The sequence below is a fragment of the Ziziphus jujuba genome, chromosome 4 (assembly GCF_031755915.1).
Source record: "Ziziphus jujuba cultivar Dongzao chromosome 4, ASM3175591v1".
Lineage (NCBI taxonomy): Eukaryota > Viridiplantae > Streptophyta > Magnoliopsida > Rosales > Rhamnaceae > Ziziphus > Ziziphus jujuba.
In genome coordinates, this window is record NC_083382.1 from 15,567,391 (window position 1) to 15,587,500 (window position 20,110).

Sequence of the window (20,110 nt, forward strand, 5' to 3'; positions counted from 1 at the left end):
GAAAAATTACAGTTAAAAAATGAAAACTTATTTTAAGATAAGTTTTTTTCCTTCTTTTTTTTTAAAAAAACAAAGAGAAAGGGTAAAAAAGATATGAATTAGAGTTTAATAAAAAATTAGTTAGATTATGATCATACTCAATATATATATCAATCTAAAGATTATTAAGTAATTGCATATTTGTAATATATATGATTGAAATCAATTTTTTGTTGAAAACTTGAAAAATGTTAATTTCGTTGAATATGTTATAATTAAGTGTTTGCTAATTTATGTTCATTGCATTGAGATTCAAAATTTTAATTATTTTGTTTTTTTTAATACTTTTGTAATAATTAAAATAACGATATAACAACAAAACATCTTTTTTACTTTTTAAGTTTTGTATAAGCACGCCTAAATCATAAGGCTTAAGGATTTTACTTTGTTGATTTGTGATGTCGTACGTCTTTTAGAACCTTGAATCAAACTATCTCCAATGTGGGTTTAGACTGGTTAGGCTAAAAATGTCGAATACGACACAAACTTGTATTGTTTAGGTGTCCACTGCTTGTCCCTTACAACCTACTACCACTATCTCTTAGCACTTCAGAACTCCATGATGTGAACGACTCAACTCATTTCAAACACACAGTTATTAATATTTTTAGATATCAATATAAATAGTTTGTTAATGATTTAAAAATAAAAAAAATAAAAAAATAAATAAATTGTAAAACCATGTTTTAGCACTGTCATAATTTACAGATTCGTCGAGTTGAAATTTAGATGTAAACCTACAAAATAAAAAAAATAAAACATAAAAATCTTTCCGGTATCAATGTGATATCGCCCAAAGGCATTTCGTCACTCAAGTTAATGAAATATTTTGAATGCAAAAGCAATACTAACGTTAGCTAATTGGACATATATTGGAGATAAATCACACTGAAATATATATACCCTTTTGGCATGATGTTTCGTTACAATGTAAGGAAACCGGCTTCTTACAATGGCTCACTATAATAGACTAAATTATAAAATCATATACTAGGAAAGTAGGGTTTGCCAACATATTTAATTAAAAAAGATGTTGTACGCTAATTCTACATGATAAGATGATTATGATTTGCTAAGTATCACCCACAAGCTATATAATCTCAGATATACCAAGGCAACGTCAACCTCAAAACCTTGTTTTAGGTTGATCCTCCCATGCCAAGGCCCCATAAAACTAGCTAATCTTTAACTGTTTGCACCATCTATGGCTCGGACATATGTGCCCCCACATCCTCAATCACCTGGGACTCCAAGCAAAGCTCAAAGTTGGGATTCATTCGATGGAGTGAATCATGCCCATAGAAAAATAATAGGCCTCTATGAATTATAATGATATATCATCTTTTCATAACCAATTCAGTGATAAAGTCTAATGTTTTTCATTCGTAAAGTTTAAATTGGATCATAATTTCAAATGCTAATTTGACTATACTATTTTAAGATTGGCCAATAATTTTTTTTTGTTTGTTTGTTCGAAATTCATGACTTAATTTAAAACTTTTATTTACTAAATTAAACAATTAATAACGAAAATAAATAATTTTATGTATTTTAAGTTCTATTTAGTATAGAATTTGAAAAGTCAAAAATAACATTTAAGGTTCAAAAATTATTTCTGAAAATATATAGATAATTTTCAAAAAATAAATTTACTTTTAAAAATATTTTTAACCAAAATTAATAAAAAATATATTCCAAAAAAACAAACCAAAAACAAAATAAAAACAGGCAAAGCAGAACCTTATTTATTTATTTTTTCTGGCTTTGCTTTTGCTGTACTTATTAATAGACAACTGGGGGAACGCACATTAATCAAGATCGGACAAAATAATAAATGTTTACTGTTCCGGCAGTACAAGTTTGCTTCGGGTTGCGGGTACCGAATATTACTTATAGACCCAAGAAGATTGTATTAGGATTTGGTTCAATTATATTTTAATTTTTGTCTTTTTTTGTTTAGTTCACATTAAATATGGACTCTCCGTAGAGTTTCTTTAAGTGACTTATCACATGTTTTGTACATGAAATATTTGTTTTTATAAATATATAAATAATAAAGTTTTATCGAGAAAACAATAATTTAATTTATTTCATAATTTATTTTTTGTTTTATATAACAATAATATAGAATTATGTCGTGGGTTTACAATTTGTTGCAACAAATCAGATCAAATTACATTTCAATAACAATTATGTATAAGTCATGTATATATATGGGATGCAACTACTATTATATTTTTTTTCAAAAGAAAAAAGAAAAAAAAAAACTAGTAGATCAAATTCAAACAAATTGTAAATCAAAAATCTAAATTGAAAGTCAGTTTTAAAATAAAGATCCAAATTCGATTGCACGTTCTCAAATTACGGGTGTTAAAGATGCAATCATACTACACAATATGATACTTATCAATCAAAAAAAAAAAAAAAAAAGAGGAGGGGGGGGGGGAACTACGCTAATAATTTATATTTAATGTGTCTTTATAGTGATTTGAATGTATACATGGACTTATATATATATATATATAGAGAGAGAGAGAGAGAGATTTTTTGCTGTAATTATCAACTTTTCATGACAGTTCCATTTTTTATCTAGATATTATTATTAATTTTTATTTTGCGTAAGATATTTTATTTTTTGAAAATTACGATATTTTATTTTTATTTAAGGTTGTGTAAAACGACCTTTCCATTAATTTATCTCTCCTAAAATCTTTAATTAAAATCTCCGGTATAACTCGGCAACCTGGATTACATTATTATTACTCTTCACACACATGCATGTTTCTCAATTCAATTTGACATCTTCCTTATGATATTGATTTTCTAATTTATTTACTCCATTTAAAAAAAAAAAAAAACTTTCATCATAATTCCAGATAGCCAGAAAGATCATAATGATTATTTTATCAAAACAATATTGACATTATTTAAAATATGGTGGACTCTTCTTTTATATAAAATATTTGTTTTGCTTTAAGAATTAGTCCAAGAACAAATAATATTACTGTATATATATATATACAGGTGGCTTGAAATACTATATATATTGATCTTTGTTTGGTTCTAAAGACCTAATTATTCTCATTGGAGAAAGTCTCCAAATTGGTTCGTTCTGGATTTATTTTGCATGTCTAAATGTATACCATGTGTATGTTAGTTTAGTCCAACAAAATGGGTTTAACCCAAACATTCTATATTATAAGGAGTTACAAAATAACATTAATTTCTTACCAAAAGCATCACATTTAACTGCGAATTCGAATTTTACAACTTTTGAAATTTAACAACCTAATTACGAATAATTTTTCTAACTAATTATTGATTTGCTGCAAAAGACAAAACGGTTAATTAAATATAGTTAATACCAAGTTTTTTTTTCTTTTTTTTTTTTTTTTTTGGGCAGCAATCAAATCAATATATGAAATATGAACCACCAAAATAAGCTTGTTAGAACTATTTTTATTTAGATTTGTTAGCTTAAAAGTAAGCACGGGCTTGATTTCCAGCTCCTTAATCAAAGCTTTTATAGAGGACAATGTTGTCCAAAGTCCAAAGTCAAAAAAAAAAAAAAAAAAAATGTTGAAATATAAAAGCTAGAATATTTTCTTTTTCTTTTACAGGAAAAGGAAAAGAAAACCTGTTTGGTCTGTTTTGGCCAATCCACATGCACTGCCTATGGTTTCTCGAAGTTTCAATTAAGTAATGCTTTAGCACTGAAACTATTGAATTGGGTTTAGGAGAGGAATATTCTACTTAGAATACTTCCAAGTCCAACTACGCTTTGGCTGTTTGTTGGCATAAGAAAGTGTGCTTACATATAGATTCATATATATATATATATATATATGATACATATATTTATATTGTACTCTATATATACAGTTTTGCGGAGGTAAAAATATTCTAATTTTTTAAACTTAATTATTTAAAACTGTTTATGAATTAAATATTATATCAAACCTATCGTATCTGTATCGTATCTATGTAAATGCATATAATCCAATGATTAAATCTACTTATTTTGAGTTTAATATTTTGAAAATAGCGACAGCTGATCACCGTTGTATTTGTATGCATATGTAGCTATGTAACTTTATAAGACAACTAAAATGTCACTTACGTTTATATATGACTGCAGAGTAGTCGACTGGTCCTCAAACCATTAGTGGGTTGTGTTGGTGGAGCACTTTGCCTTTACAAATTAATTGATTACTAAAGGAAGTTTCTGAGCCACAAATTAACTAAAAAAATTCTTAATGCAAAAAACACTGACAGACCACTCATGAAGCTGTTTATATTAAAACCATGTAATACTGGATCAAACTTTCATTAGAGAGACCAAGAAAGTGTAAAGTTGCATGGTGATGTTTCGCTCTTACTTGATTTTATAATGCCATATAACACTCAACTTGGTGCACATTTTGATGCTTATAAAAGTTTCGTCTTTGGATAACGCACTAGGAAATTTAATGTTCAATATTGAAGGGGATGATTTCATATAGCATTTTATCTTTTTAATTTATTTATTTTTTTTTTTAAAAAAAAAAACTACTTCTAAACAAATAAAATTATTAAAATGCTGTTCTTTCACTCTCTGAAAGTTTAGTTTTGATACGAGCTTATGTTTATTAACCTCGCATATCCTCCAAAAGACATGCAAAATCAGATAAATAGTATATAATTCTATATGACTAGAGGTTAATTAATTGAGCTTTGTAATTAATAGTTAGACTAATCAAGTTTTTCTCGGAGTTAGCATAATTAATTAGTTTGTTATCTAAAACAAGTATATTTTACTATCCGATCGAGTTCAACAATTTGACGAACTCTATAAAGATAAAAATATACATACCAAGAATTACGGAACAATTATCCAGATTGATCTACAGATCTAGACCATAAATTTGATAATTAATTGAATTCCTATCTTAATTTCTGATTCTTATGAAGCCATGTAAACGGGAATCTTTGTTAAAACAAATCATGATATATCCAAACATTAAGTAATTAAAAAGTAATAGTAGTCGTACAAGTTAAACGTTATTTTAAAAAAATAAAAATAAAAAAAAGGGCGCGAATTTGAGGGTGACATGGCAGTGAGTCAGTCTTGCTTTGGTGATAGATATCGTGCACGTTCGTCTTAGCCAGCAACATTAATTACGTGAAAAGGTGAAACCAAGACTATATATTTTTATTTATTTATTTATTGGCAAACTTCAAAGTGGTACTTATAAATTCAGGAAGGATTTTACTTTGAAAGTAAGAAAGATGATATTGCCACTGAGTCATCCTCTGTGGATCAGATCTAGTAAACCAAGTCAATATAATTATGATGTTTACCAAAAAAAGTCAATATAATTATGATCTTAGCACCCCAAAAAAAAAAAAAAAAAAAGTCAACATAATTATGAAATGGTTTGGATTGATACTTCTGTGTTATATATATGTAAAAAGTACTTAATTTATCAAAATAAAAAAAGAAAAAGAAAAAAAGTAGTTCTCCTCAATTTTGTTTCTGTGCCTGCCTAGCTGGCTTGCTATATAAGGCATTAATCCGTATGTGAAGAAAAAAAAAAAAAAAAAAAAAAAAGAGGAAAAAAACGAAAGAAAACTGTGATCTATTTGGTAACTTCCCAAGTATAGTTTTGTTTTTTAGGAGTTTAATATAAACGATATGATATTTTACTTATACCTGGTAGAATATACATATATATATATATATGTATAAGTCTTTTTATTGTGCAGGTAATTGCTGTAGAAAATTATATATAGATAGATATAGGTTATTATTTTATTTTATTTTTTTAATTTTTTAATTTTTGGTTATTTATGATAATTTTTTAATCCTAGTATCTTAAATTCATAATTTAATATTAACCGAATCAAACTCATTTAACATAGTTATTTTATCTCAAAAAAGGTGATTCAAGCTCTTTAACATGTGTTTTTTTTAACCTTAAAAGAAGGTTATTTCCTTGGAATATATGTTATTAAAGCTTTATATATGTAAGTACAAAGTTTATAATATCTTATATTGGTAGCACTAATTGATTTATCATTTGTGGAGTGTGACAAAACATGTGCCAAAGTACTTTAATTAACAATCAAAATGAGGATAAGCCACGCTACCCACCATATCCACATGCGTCTTTATATAACAGGGTGAATATAATAGTTAATGCACCATACACCTAAGCCATATAATGGAAGTCCTACAGTGTTAAGCTGAACTTTAATTATCTATTTTATAATAAATTCAAATTAGCCTTCAATTAGGTTGTGCTAGATGATGTTTTTTAATAAGTTCAATTTTAAATTCAATGGCATTAATTCCACGTCTAAAGCTGTTATCTAGAGTAAGAGTTGCTTGGCTTAGTACATGATTTTAGAATATATGCAGCCCCTCGTATTTATTGACAAAAACTAGTTGCCAAGTGGAATAATGTTTAAAAGTTGACTTTTTATAGTTTCGAAGTTTCATATACATCCAACTATGCTATAATTTTTATTTTTATTTTTTGGTCTAATTTTGTATATATTCAAGCACGTTTATTATATGGTTGTACATCTATATACATTTATCCAGCAATAAAGACCAGAATTTTATGCTTTCACCTTATATCCATTTTAGAAATTGATGTCATACTTTTAATAGGACGATTAAATTTTATCGACAAAAAGTTTAATGTTAAAAAAGGTGTTTATAATTATTTGCAACAATATATTGCTTGCTTCAGAAGAAAACTTTGTGGCAAGATTATAAGGGCAGATAACACCGTCTCCTGATCTCAAAGATGTACATATTTTGTACCTTGGTCCGTTTTCACTTTTGTCCTTTAAATTCTCTTTTTTTTTGTTTTGAAAAAACTTCAATGTCATCCCACTATTGTTTCTCTATAAAATCAGTTGAATCATAAAATTATTGGGAATGTCATTCTCATTTCTCAGGAATTTCACAAACCAAAGCTTCTCTTATTCTAAAACGCCACACAGATTGGTTCTATTCTACCCAGAAGAAAAGGTGAAGCCAATAAGAAATATTCCTAATACAGTTGGCAAAAGTTAATGGACAAATGTTCCAGTAAATTAACCATTTTGTATACCAGCATACTTATACAAAAATCAAGTATAAACCTATCTCAGAAACCAAAAAATATAAGGAAGTAGATCTGGTTATATCTGGCAAATGGTATAAATAGGGCAGGGCAACTGGTTTTTCTAGCAGGCATTATCTGTTGTTTTTAACTGCTAACAAATCCCACAGCCAGTCCTAATTTTCTATTACATAAACCGCACTGATGCAGTATTTCTACTACCTTAGTGAATGCAAAAAACACAAAATTGCGGTAAGATTGGAATGGATTTACACGGTGCACCTCATGCTTTATGATTTGAACATATAAAGATCACATCATCTAGAATAACAACTTTGAAGTGTTCACAGATGTTGAGCTCGCCAATCAACGGCAAAATTCTCATCACTATCATCATCACTGGATGACTCTTGAGTGCTGGTTCTGTTCCTGACAACCTTCGAATCTCCACTCTGCTTGAATGACCTAGCAGCCTTCAACTCCATTTTCTTCTTCCTCAACAATTCCACTCTCCCTCTGTACGACCTGAGGAAAGAGAACAAAGGAAACCAACAGTAAAGAGAATTGACAACGAAATGTTATGAGATTGTGACAATAGTTAGTTAATTCACTGCTGAGCTTACCTTTGCTCTACAGATTCAGCCTCTTCTATCGTTTCTGCAGCATCAAACTGCAGTATAATTTGCCATAACAAAAATTATGAATTTTGGTTGTAGATAAAATCTCCTGCTGGAATAAAATATAGAACATCTATATGAATGGAGCAAACAATATATAAACCCACACCTCCTCTTCTTCCATACGATCATCCACCTCCTGCAAGTCCTCTTGGATCAGCTTCTCAAATTCTTTGTACTCATCTCTAGCCAGAAATCCAACAAAAATTTAAGACTATTCTTCCATGTTGATAAAAAACAAAATAGTCAACAGAAATTAATAATCATCATGTCCAAGACTTTGAGAGATAAAGGGGACAACGTACAGTGCAAAAGTGATCTGGAAAAGTTACCAAAATATCAGATACACTTGTTGACATTTAAAATTTAACCACCTAATAATTCTAGAGAGAACATTTAGCATAGCAAATGAAATGGTTCCCTCTAATTGTGGTTTGAATAGATAATTTTCGATAAATTCAAAACATCTAACTAGGTTGAGATTCTCATGAGACTTATGTCAGGGAAATATAAAATATTACTTCAATTCTAAAGCTCAGGATGAGAAGATGGGAAAAAGATGCAGCATACATGAAAGATATCTACATTTTAACTCAATCTGACAACAAAGCACATAAAGAAGTCACAGACTATCTAGTTTAAGTATATCTTCCTAAAATTTGTCATCCTACAGAAGCACATGATAAGAGGCTTCAAATGATTATGTGATGCTATTTGAAATGCTTCAATGATGTTACTTTGAAAAACAAATCACTGAACTTAAGCCCAACGAGGGAAAATACATGTTAAGGATATGTGTTTGGTAGGAGAGGCGGATGGTAAGAAATAAAAGGACAGAGAAAGTTCTTGTATGCTAGGAGGGAGAGGATAGAAGAGGGTGAGAAATCATTCAGAAGCTACCAAAATTAAACTCTTCAAAAGTGGATGGATTAGAGGAAAGAAAAAAATCCACTAGACATATTGCTTATATATATATATATATATATATATATATATCTATTCGTGAAATGAATCATCATAGCAGAAAAAATGACATCATTGAAAATGTTACTTCCTTACACTTGTGGTTGAAATCCAATAAGGTAAGCTACTGTCGAAAGTTTGTTCTTTGGAAAAATGGGAGTTCTATGTTTCTTTCTTCTTTCTATTAGTTGTTCGATTGCATCAACTTAAAGTTGAGAATGAGGGTCTTTTTCTTGCTTGCCTGTGTAAAAATGTTTAGCTCTCATCCAAATTTCTGACAAATGTTTTAATTTATTACTTATGTTCCTACACCAATTTTGATCATAAATGAACTGAAGTAGAATAAAAAAAAATTGAAAATAAAAGAAGGTAGAGAATAAAACAGCATTGTGGACTATCAATAAACCTTTCAATTTACTATTTTATACAAGCTTTCATTTTAAATTAATATTTCAACATGGAAAAAATTGATTACTAAAACAAAAAAGTAAAATACGCAAACAGAAATTCCAATAAAATTATTTGAGATTGAGAGAATATACTTGACATCTGGCTTAACAGGCTTTATTCCTCGTGCACGCAAGTCATCCTCCTTGTTATCAAAGAAGCCTTCTGGAAGAGCTCCTTTTACTTGCTTTGCTTCTGAACCAGAATTCTGTGTTGATGTCCGTGAATGCTGCTTGTCTAGCTTAAATGCTTCACTTTGTGCGATACTATGACTAGGCAATCCATATTTCTCATGCTCCAAATTTAATGGCTCCATCACTTGAGTGGAACCCCTAGACTTCTTGGATATATCAGGCTCAACTAATGTGACAGACTCTGCTCCTAAAATTACATTACAAAATTTTATATCAACTAGGTAATACTTACACCCAAAATATGCTAAAAATATTGCAATCTCAGTTCAAGCTCTAAGCACATAGTATGCAATCACAAGAAACAAAAGCTTAAATGATGGAATAGGATATGCCAAAAGGCAGATAAATCACTATAACAGCAAAACCAAATAATTCAGAAGAATCTCAAGCAAACAAAATAACAACTTCATTTCAATTATAACATTTTACCACATTCTACAAGGCAATAAAAATTGCAACTACAAACAATCATACCACTGAAAACAAACATAAATAAATAAATAAATAAATAAATCAAACTCTTGTCCATGTCAACCAAAGTAAAAATTAATAACATAGCATGTAAAGGTATTCGCACTAGTCAACCATTATTTGCTAGTAGAAATCTAAATATGACCCAAGCCCATAATCTTCTTCTGGCCTTGATCTTCCCACTGCTGTTTGAAAAGGTAAAAGCTCCACTATTCCTGCCAATTGGCTATCTTCTCCATCTCTTTTTCCTTTTTATTCAAATAAGTTTTCTTTGACCCGTCTTAAAGATTGTGCCCATTCATTTCATTACATCTCTTTGGAACTAAAGATTAGGAGGCCCTTACTCACCCTAGCTGGAAATCTGCTATATAAGAAGAAATGTCTACTATTACATCCGAGGAACTTGGGAAGTCACTAGATTAGCTGACAGTAAGAAACTAGTTTACTGTAAATGGATATTTTTTAACCTGCCCGATGACAGAATAGAGAATAGAAAGTATAACCTATCATGATAGTGGCAATAGTGGTGATGGTAATAGTTTTGCTAATCAATGTTGGAGCATATATATATGTAGTACCCCTACTAATATTAAATTACATGTCACAAAATATCCTACTTTTATTAAATCTCCACTTACAACAACTAAAATTCCATAAACTCATCTGCCAACATGAATGCAGAAAATACAACATTATCCATTATATTGCATCATGTTTAAAACAAGGGCAATGGTTCTCAGCACTACAGCAGTAAGGACAATAATAATGAAACAATCATCAGCCAGAAAGGCATCGATTTTGATAGTAGAAGTAATATATATGTTCTTACTTCTTTTTGGCTTTTGTGAGTCATTGTTATCAAAAAAATCTGGAGGAAGCCCAGAAGACAACTGAGATCTGGGTAATTCTCTAGAACCTGGAGGTCCTGGGTTATGCAACTCAACAGGACCTTCCGATTTTGGTTTAGGCAACTCCACAGAGGGCTCAGGTTTGGCATTTTCAACTTGAGATACTCCAGCATTAGCTTTGAGATTTCTGATAGCCTACACAAACATAAGTAGCTCATTAATAACGTTCAATCAGATAAATAAAACCGGAAGGTGCATAAATCTACAACAACGCTATACCCATGAAACATGCACACACCAAAATTCTCAGCATCTAAGACATATGGCTGTGCATATGAGTTGGATAGATACCATTTGTATTTTACATTTCATATTAGGATACAAAAGAATACATCTAAGAAACAGCACCAGCACTAAAGGAAATGATCAGGGCAAAAGTTAGGCTTTTTAAATAAACAGAAAGGTTTAAAACTTTTAAGATAACACATAAGAAGAAAAAGAAATTACACGTTCACCATTTTAAAATCCTGAAGGGCCAAACAGAAAAGATAAAATGATAAAAATCAGAACTCTCACAAACATAAATGCTTTGAAACTATTATTGTTTCTTTAAAGGTTTCATACATTTAAATCCTTATTGTTGCTTTTTATTTATCCAAAAAATGAAAAAATAATATAACGTATGCTTGTGATATCATTCCCTAGTTTTCCACGAATTATCATAACAATATAAATAATTTTTATAATAGTCAAACATCGTATCCATTCCATAACATCATAGTTCATAATATCAGTCACAATCGATAAATAAAAACTTTGAGAATATACCAGTAAAAGTCTTAAAGATCAAAGTTTACAATGTCAAGGTGCAATACATTCTTTATCATTCAGTCGGTAAACTTAGTTTCTGGCAATAAATCAAACAACAATGATATTCATAGATATCTATTGTTGTAATAACCCCAAAGTTTAAAAAGGAAACAGATAACTAAGCAAAATAACAGGCTATTCCAATTTCTCATTTTAAGAATCAAGAAACGATGCAATATAAAGCCTAACAGAAAAAGCACCAATACTCAGTAAACTCCCCTCCTATTAGCATAAGCTAAGCCCATGCCATTTTGAGGTCAAGCGGCGTCAAGATATGCTGGAAAGGCCAAAAAAAGTCCCAAGGGTTGAAAAATATGAAAAGGTGTAATCCTTGTCCCAAAAATACTTTAGGATTCACTTAGAATAGAAATTTGGGTTCGTTTGAGTTAAGAAAGCAAAACTTCAAGAACAAGCTTTTATCATTCTTAGAGGGCTTGACTAGATAAGAATCACTGAATCTCTCATACAACTCTTCCTGAAGCATAGATTTTCTTACATGCACAACTCCAAGCCTAGTTGAGGCCTAAAGGATCCTGATACAGAGCAGCGAGTGCCCTTTTCTCGTAAACTTAACAAAATATCTTTGTCTTCCTAACTGTTATTTGAGAAATTTAGGCCATATCAGCAAAAAAATATTTGACAAAATGTCTTAAGGCAACCAAAAAGAAAATTAATTGCCCATTTTCTATAGTGACAAAAATCTTATGCAATAGAACACCAACATATAATGTTGGGCTGTTTCTGTTCATCTGTTAACATCTTTTTACGTCAGATTTTATAAACTTAATGGTTTCAAGTCCTGCCATACAATAATTTGCCATTTATGCAACTAGCAATGTTGAATTCACATGCCCTAGCAATAAAATGGGCTTGCCTATAAAAGTAGAGTATATCACCTCATGATGTTTGCGAGAAGCCTGATGTGCATCCCAGTAAGACTCAGATTTCATGACAACATCACAAACCCTACATACAGGCTGATCAGATTCATTATACCTGTAAAAATATGGAGTGTAAGAAAATATCAAAAAACAGCATTCAGAAATCCTTGCCTTCATAATTGAATCTTTTCTTTAGATCAGCTTCCTAGAAAATTAAATCTCAAACAAATAATGATAATACCAAACCTCCTAACAAAATAAAAAGGCATAATCAAACAGCCTCATGATTATAACAATGCAACATAAACATAAATAAGTAAATTCAAAGAACTTTCAAAATCACCATCTCCTCATCTGATTCCCATCTCCAACAATTTTCATCATCAGAACTTTTATCAAAAGAGAGAAGGCTATTACTATTAACCATAGAGGATCATATACCATATTGCTATCTAACATTTTTGGTTATAATGCTAATTAACACAATGATGTGATCGAGGATTGAAATGGGAAAATGGAATTTCAGGCACATGATGACTGGAAAAGTGCTCTTACATTTAGAGAATACAATAAGGTTCAACGCCGTTACACTTGGTTCTAAGCTTGCACCAGATCAAAATGTTAACGAATAACTTTCTTACTTGCATAGTTCAACGAAAACCCAAACATAACACTGTTTTTTAGCCAATTATCATTGCAAGTATATTCTTCTTCTCAATCCAAATCAGCGCACTAGAACCACTTCAAAACCACAGCCACAGCCAATGCATACTAAATTTAATCTATTAAAAAAAAAAAAAAAAAGATATATCCCCCCAAAAAAGACCAAATTCAAAAAATAATAATAATAATAATAAATTTTACCAGAAAACAATCAAAGATAGAGAGAGAGAAAGTAACAAATAAAGTTTCCAGTTGAAGTTAACCTTACAAGTGGAGAATCTATACGCTTGTCCTTCTTCTGGGCATTGAGTTTGGCACGAAACAACGACTTTTTCCTCGCTTGTGCATCCATTTTTCTAGTTCCAAAGAACCTAATTGAGCAAAAACCAAAAACAAGAAAACACAAACTTACGAAAAAGAAACGAGAATCGGATTGAGATTACCTTCAAATTTTTTGTTTTTTTCCGTCGAGGAATGAAATTGGAAAGCGAAAGGCTTAGGGTTACTTTAACACAACGAGCAAAACTGCAAAATGGTTTAACCTTATAGCTTGATTAGATGGCCATGGAGAAGAGCATGTTTCACTTTCCGTTTGTTAATTTCTTTGTCTGCATTTTTGGGTTTTTATTTTTATTTTTTATTTTTTCATAACATATACATAAAAAGGAAATTTTGTCTGCTTTTCAATTTGTGTTTTTTAATATATATTTTAAGATTTTTATGAAAATAATGAGAAAACGATAAGATCGAAATTTTGCAATTTCACCACCGTTGTGAAGTGAGAAGCTTAAAACATAAAACGGCACCGTTTTTCTTTTTTTTTTTTTCTTTTTTTTTTTTTTTCAATCAGGACATGAGTTTTGGTTTAAGCTCAGAATTATTGAAATGACGACGTTTGAGTCAGTTGCTCTGACTTGCCCATTCAATTCTTCTCCAATTAATTATGCAGACCAAAATCTGTACTTATGACAAAAAAGAAAAATTATCGCTATATTTCAAACTTGCTAAAATAATAATCACATCATTGTAGCATCATCAGCAAAAAAGTGGAAACAACAATAAAAATGATAATTGAAAAAACTGTTTTTCCTTTTCGAAAAACAGTTCATATACTAAAATGATCTTGAATTATTTTTAAGATTTTGAGCTACATGACATGTAAGGTTCATGATAGCGTGGTTATTGTGCACTCAAGCATAGGCAAAACTTTATAATTACTAATATTATATGTTTTTTTGAATATATATACCATTCATAATTAAATAAAAAAAAAGACATTATTTTTTAAATAAGGGAGAATACTTTCTAAGAAAATGCATCACTAAGTTATCTTTTAAAAAAACAAAAGATTAAAAAATTAATTTTAATTATTGTAATTACTACTTCATTTTAAAAATTCATTTTATAGAAATTTAAATATATTACATTATTAAATATTTTATACATGGTATATGTTGATATTCTTTTAAAAATTTTAGAAAATCATTTATATTATATTTTTTTATGTATATATATATATAAGTCAATGAAAAAACACATTATTACTAAGTTTGGATTGAAGAAATAAAAGGGAATACAAAGGAAAGCATTTAAATATCTTGTAGGGATAGTTAAAATAAAGTGGAAAGAAAATTTATTGGAAGGAAAAGAAGGGAAATGGTCCTTTTTATTAATTATTTTTCATTATTTTAAATATATGTCTATATTATCCTAATTACTAATTCATTTAATTAATTAATTCATAGAAATATAAGAAATTACATATTTAAATATTTAATACTTTCTCATATGTAGATATTCTTTTTAAAATTTTTTAAAGTATAATATATATATATTTTAAATGTATGCACCACAGCTTAAACACAACACATAGGGCGTGTTTGTTTTATCGGATTGGACAGTATTATGTCCCAATCCGGTGTTTGGTAGAGGCAAATAAAGAAGCGGATAACTTAACCTCTATAGTGGAATAATATGCCTAGAGGAGGATTAAGCTGACCCGTCCCTCCCCCTGGGTTAGGTTTTTGTCCGAAGCTCATCGAAGGCTCTCGTTGGTGTCTCCCGCGTATCTCTGGCTAGATCAAGCTCGTGGGAAGTGTTCTTCTTCTTGAATTCGTGAGTTTTTCTTCTTCTTCTTCTTCTTCTTCCTCTTCTCATTGTTCGTCTGCTTCTTCTTCTTCATTTTCAGTTTATTTCTTTTTTAGGGCTTAGATCTGTTCATATTCCTTTTCTTCGATTTGGCATATATCTTTTTTTTTCTGCAATTTTATTTCATCTTCTTTTCTATTTGGCATTACATATTTCTAGGAAAAAAAATGTTTCTTCTTCTTCTTCGATCTGCCTTTGTCTGCTTCTTTTTTCTTCGTTTTTCATTTATTTCCTTTTTCCATCTGCCATATTCCTCTTCTTTGTTCTTCTTCTTCTTTGATCTGGCATTTTTTTTTCTGCAATTTTATTTTTTGGCAAGTGCAGAATGTGTTTATATTATTACCTATTATATGACAATTACACTTGGAGAAGCGGAAACAAAACAAAGAAATATTGTCCTACAATCTACTAATTAAATCTAGAACCAATTTTTTTTATATATATATAATGTACTGCAGTTTGCTTGGGTTGAAGCATAGGAGCCACCACTATCTATTCTTCGTTGACATCTATTGGAGATTTATCATTGTAGTGGTGATTTTGATTTGGTTGAATTGAATAATTATATCATGTACTCTCCGAGTTTAAAATAAGATGTTGGTTCTTGTTGTGCATTCACGGCATTGTAGATTCAATTATGGACAAAAGGCTAGCAACAGAGCAGGTGGAGTAATTCTATGGGATTATCATGTCATTTGTCTTGCTGGACCATTTTTTGAGAAAATGAGGCATTATTACCTCTCTATTTTAGCTGTTAAGTGTACTTCGACAATTCTTAAATCAAGGATATTTTATTCTTCTCACAATTAGTAATTACAGTATGTATAATAAGTAATCACAATATGTATATGATTGATAGATTTTATAAAATGTTGAGATTTTGGATTTATTTCTTATAATTGATATTGCATGGCTATGATTGGAATTGTTGAAATCTGGTTCCTCTTGTTTCTTTTGCTTGTAATAAATATTTTGTATTCGATATATACAAGCCCGTTTGGTTGCTTTGTTATTGTTTCCTTTTTTGCTTGAAAAAAAACCCCTATTCTTAGAAAAGAAGAATAAAAGAAATTAAAAAAAAAAAAACCAAGACCAGTTAAAAACCATTAAAACAGTTTTCCAAAGTTCTTTTCATGAATTACCAACCATAATTGATGGTAGCTTAATATTACTACATTGGGAATTATCCTTATTACTACATTTCATATCCAAAAAAAGATGGATGAATGTGAAAAAAATTTATCAATCGAAATGGTTTTTAAGTAATTCTTCCAATTAAATTAGAAATTTAGCCACTTCATTCAAATATAAATAATAATTACTTTTTACAGAAGTAATTAATCAAATAAATATTCCAATAAAATAAAAACATTCTAAAAATGATCCAGCTACTTCATCCATATATTGTTATATTCACCATTTCTATAGAAGTAATATATTTATTTGTATATTTAGTTGTAATTGGGATTATTGGTTTTGGAAACAATATATTAATGTAATTTATGAGTTGACAAAAATATTCAATTGTCTTATGCATAACATTAAAATATATTTATTTTTAATTAATTGTTATTTATGGCATACTATGTTTTAAGTTAATTTTAAGCTATTTCTAAAGTTATATATTAATATAATTTGTGGGTGTACACAACAAATTTTGCATATTTTGCATTTATATATAAATATATAAATGTACAACCTTAATTAGATATAATAAATTTTTTTTTTCATATAAATTTAACCTTTAAAATTTTCATTTTAAAAAAAAAAATTTAAAATATAATTACAAAATAGTCCTATCCAGTCCGATTCTGCACCAAACATGATATAATTAGTCCACCGTTTAGTCCAGAACTATGCCAAACATAATACTGCACTAACTATTATGTTCTATCCTGTTCGATCCTATTCGATCCAAACCTATTTGGCGTGCCAAACGCCCCCAATGAGTCTCTAACGCAATCTCTTATACATCAGTCCAATTCCAAACTAAGTGTAATGTCTCTATAGCACAACCTCAGCATCAGGTGTAGTTTAGAACTATTATCCAAATTTTGCAACATTCCAACTGTAGATTATAATTATCATTCAAATAGTCCTTTAATTCAAATGTTTTGACTTCAAAATTGTCTCCCACGATATACTTGCCTTTAAATTCCTCAGCTGTTTGTTTTGAAATCTCAAATACTTGCCTTTTGCTAAACCAAAATATGCTAATCTATGAAACTTTAAATTCCCACGATATACTTGCTAACCCTTTCAATTGAAAAGTGTATAACACTTTTTAACATGTCAAGGCATATTACAAGGCGTTTTACTATTTATATTCCTCTTAACACAACATTGTCTATAACAACATTGAGGTTGTGATCTATAATGCCCATATGGATACATTAAAGGACTCAAAAAGAAGAAGAAACATATTTTCGAAATTGTAAAGGATTCATGCAACTGCCAATTGTAAGGACAAGAAAAAAATAAAATTCATTTTTATTTCTATTTTTGTTAGGTAAAAGTCTTTAATAAAATAAATAAATAAAAATACACTATATATGCTTCAATTGCGCTTCATTTTATAATGCTTAAGCTTTTGTAGGTAGACAACTTTGAGCCCTTTTTAGTCACACCTTACTCTAACGCACCTAATGCATGCTTTTGAAAACATTATACTTTGATAATAATTTCGGCAATTTCTTCTACTTCATTGCTTCATTTACTGTACATTCCAAGCTTCCTAGTGGTTGTGTTCAACAACTCATAAAGCTTGTTCTTTGCTAAAGTGATTCTAGGAAAGTTAGGAAATCTAATCCTATAGAATCAGGAAATAAATTTGAATTCTTCAAAAGTTAGGATATTTCCATTTTTAGTTTTTTTCTTTCTGTTAATATTTTTGCTCCTTAGTTCTAGGAGCCGAGCCTTGTGCTCTATTCCATTTAAAAACTAATGTAATTCATATTATTCAATAGAATTTAAGAGAGTTTTTCTTCAATCTGCTTTTTCCTTCATGGTATCAAAATATTAGGTTGCGATCTAGGGACTATCTATGGCAAGCCAAAATCCGTGTAAGACGGCTTGAACCGGTGCGACCAGTAAAGACTCAGCGGTGTCAGAGGATAGCACCGCGAGTTCGAATCTGAACTCCATCTCATTAAATAGCTTGGAGGGGTCCACTAATTCGCTCCAATTGAATATCCACCGTCTAAATGGAAAAAATTATACGAAATGGTCACAAACTATTCATTTGATCTTGGAAGGCAAGAGGAAGCATGGATATCTAATAGGAGAAGTGACAAAACTTGCAGATGGAGATTTGGCTCTAAAGACCTGGAAATAAGAAAATTCCTTGATTATTGCGTGGTTGGTGAATTCAATGGAACCCACAATTGGAAAGCCCTTCATGTTCCTACCGACAGCCAAAGATGTTTGGGAAGTAGTAAGGGATACACACTCCGATCTGGAAAATTCTTTGCAGATTTTTGGTTTAAAATCCAAACTTTGGCACGCGAAACAGGGTGACCGAGATGTAACCTCCTACTACAACGAGTTGATGACCCTGTGATAGGAGTTAAATCTCTGTTATGATGATATCTAGGAGTGCACGAATGATAGTGTCCGCTTTACAAAATGATAGGAGAATGATTGTGTCTTCATGTTCTTGGCAGGACTTAACAAGGAGTTAGATGAGGTGCGGGGTTGAATTTTAGAGAAAACTTCTCTACCAACAATTCGTGAGGCATTCTTAGAAGTTCAGAATGAAGAAGCATGGCAGAGTGTGATGCTTAACACCAAATCTGTTTCTATTACTACTTCTCACGTTCCGTGAATAGCCGGGACATTGAGGAATATCCAGAAAGGCATTTAGGGAATCGGTCTGATTCTATCTCTGTTCGTTCCGTTTGAAGAAAGGAAGGATCCCAAATTCGGAATGGGTACACTTGACGATATGAATCATTTAAAAAATAAACGTATTCGTTCGATAGCGGATTTACTGATTAGTCGAGCATTTCTTCTTTTTAATACCTGCCCAATATTTTTTGATTCCTGTCAAAAAGAAAAAGAAAGAATTTGAGTAGAAGGTCTTCTTTTTAATAACCGAGCCGGATCTGGTGTATCATAAGGGATTTGTTAACGAAAGAGCCCAATGCACAAAAATGCATGTTGGGTCTTTGAAACAGTTCAAATCATTTTGATAATAATAAGTTTGATCTGTTTTACCGAGAAGGTCTACGGTTCGAGTCCGTATAGCTCTATAAACCTAAAACCTATAATAAACCTAAAACCTATAATTTTAATTATAATATAAAAAAGAAAAAAAATTAATATTTATAGAATATTAAAATATTAATAATTTTTAATAATTTATATAATATTCTATATTCTAATTTAGAATCAATTCTAATTTAGAATTTTATTTATAATATAGAATAGAAATATAGAAAGAATAAAAAAAAAATAGAATTTTGAAGTCCTTTTCTTTAATTCTTTAGAGTTAGTTAGATTTAGAGATAATCTAATCAGATTATCTGAAGTGAGGCGAAACCAAGAGAGGTTTATTTGTATAAGAGCAATATAAACAAATATGTATTCTATCTATATCGAAATAAATGTAATAGGTAATAGAAATAAAATGGAATTAGAATTATAGTTTATAGTGGCTATGGATAATCTCCCGAACGTCTCGAAATAATACCCGGGGTGGGAGATTCAATTAACCGGGATTCAGAAGCTGAAATTTCACCTCGACCATCAATAGGTTTAGCCAGAGCATTTATAACACGGCCCAAAAAAGCCTCACTTACCTGGATCTGAGCAATT

The 20,110-nt window shown here is 30.0% G+C and overlaps 2 protein-coding genes across 4 annotated transcripts in view; both read right to left on the reverse strand.

Moving 5' to 3' along the window:
* Nucleotides 1-7,115: 7,115 nt before the first annotated feature.
* LOC107417363 (protein ABA AND ROS SENSITIVE 1) lies at nt 7,116-13,808 on the reverse strand. Of its 3 annotated transcripts, XM_016025979.4 has the most exons (8): nt 13,591-13,808; nt 13,411-13,503; nt 12,500-12,599; nt 10,715-10,928; nt 9,316-9,601; nt 7,920-7,995; nt 7,757-7,803; nt 7,116-7,658 (listed from the first exon to the last, which is right to left on the reverse strand). In XM_016025979.4, exons 2-8 carry the CDS (start codon nt 13,497-13,499, stop codon nt 7,478-7,480), a joined length of 993 nt encoding a protein of 330 aa, XP_015881465.2. In that variant the 5' UTR covers nt 13,500-13,503; nt 13,591-13,808; the 3' UTR covers nt 7,116-7,477. The 3 variants fall into 3 exon arrangements, with proteins under 3 accessions (XP_015881465.2, XP_048328145.1, XP_048328144.1); XM_048472188.2 differs by lacking the exon at nt 13,591-13,808 and having other exon boundaries at nt 13,416-13,509; XM_048472187.2 differs by lacking the exons at nt 13,411-13,503; nt 13,591-13,808 and adding an exon at nt 13,040-13,148.
* A 6,142-nt stretch (nt 13,809-19,950) lies between these two features.
* Nucleotides 19,951-20,110, reverse strand: part of LOC132803557 (ATP synthase subunit alpha, chloroplastic-like) — a 734-nt gene continuing 574 nt past the window's right edge. The window contains exon 1 of the mRNA XM_060816780.1: nt 19,951-20,110. This exon is cut by the window's right edge and continues 574 nt beyond it. Coding sequence (XP_060672763.1) covers nt 19,951-20,110 — 160 coding nt within the window.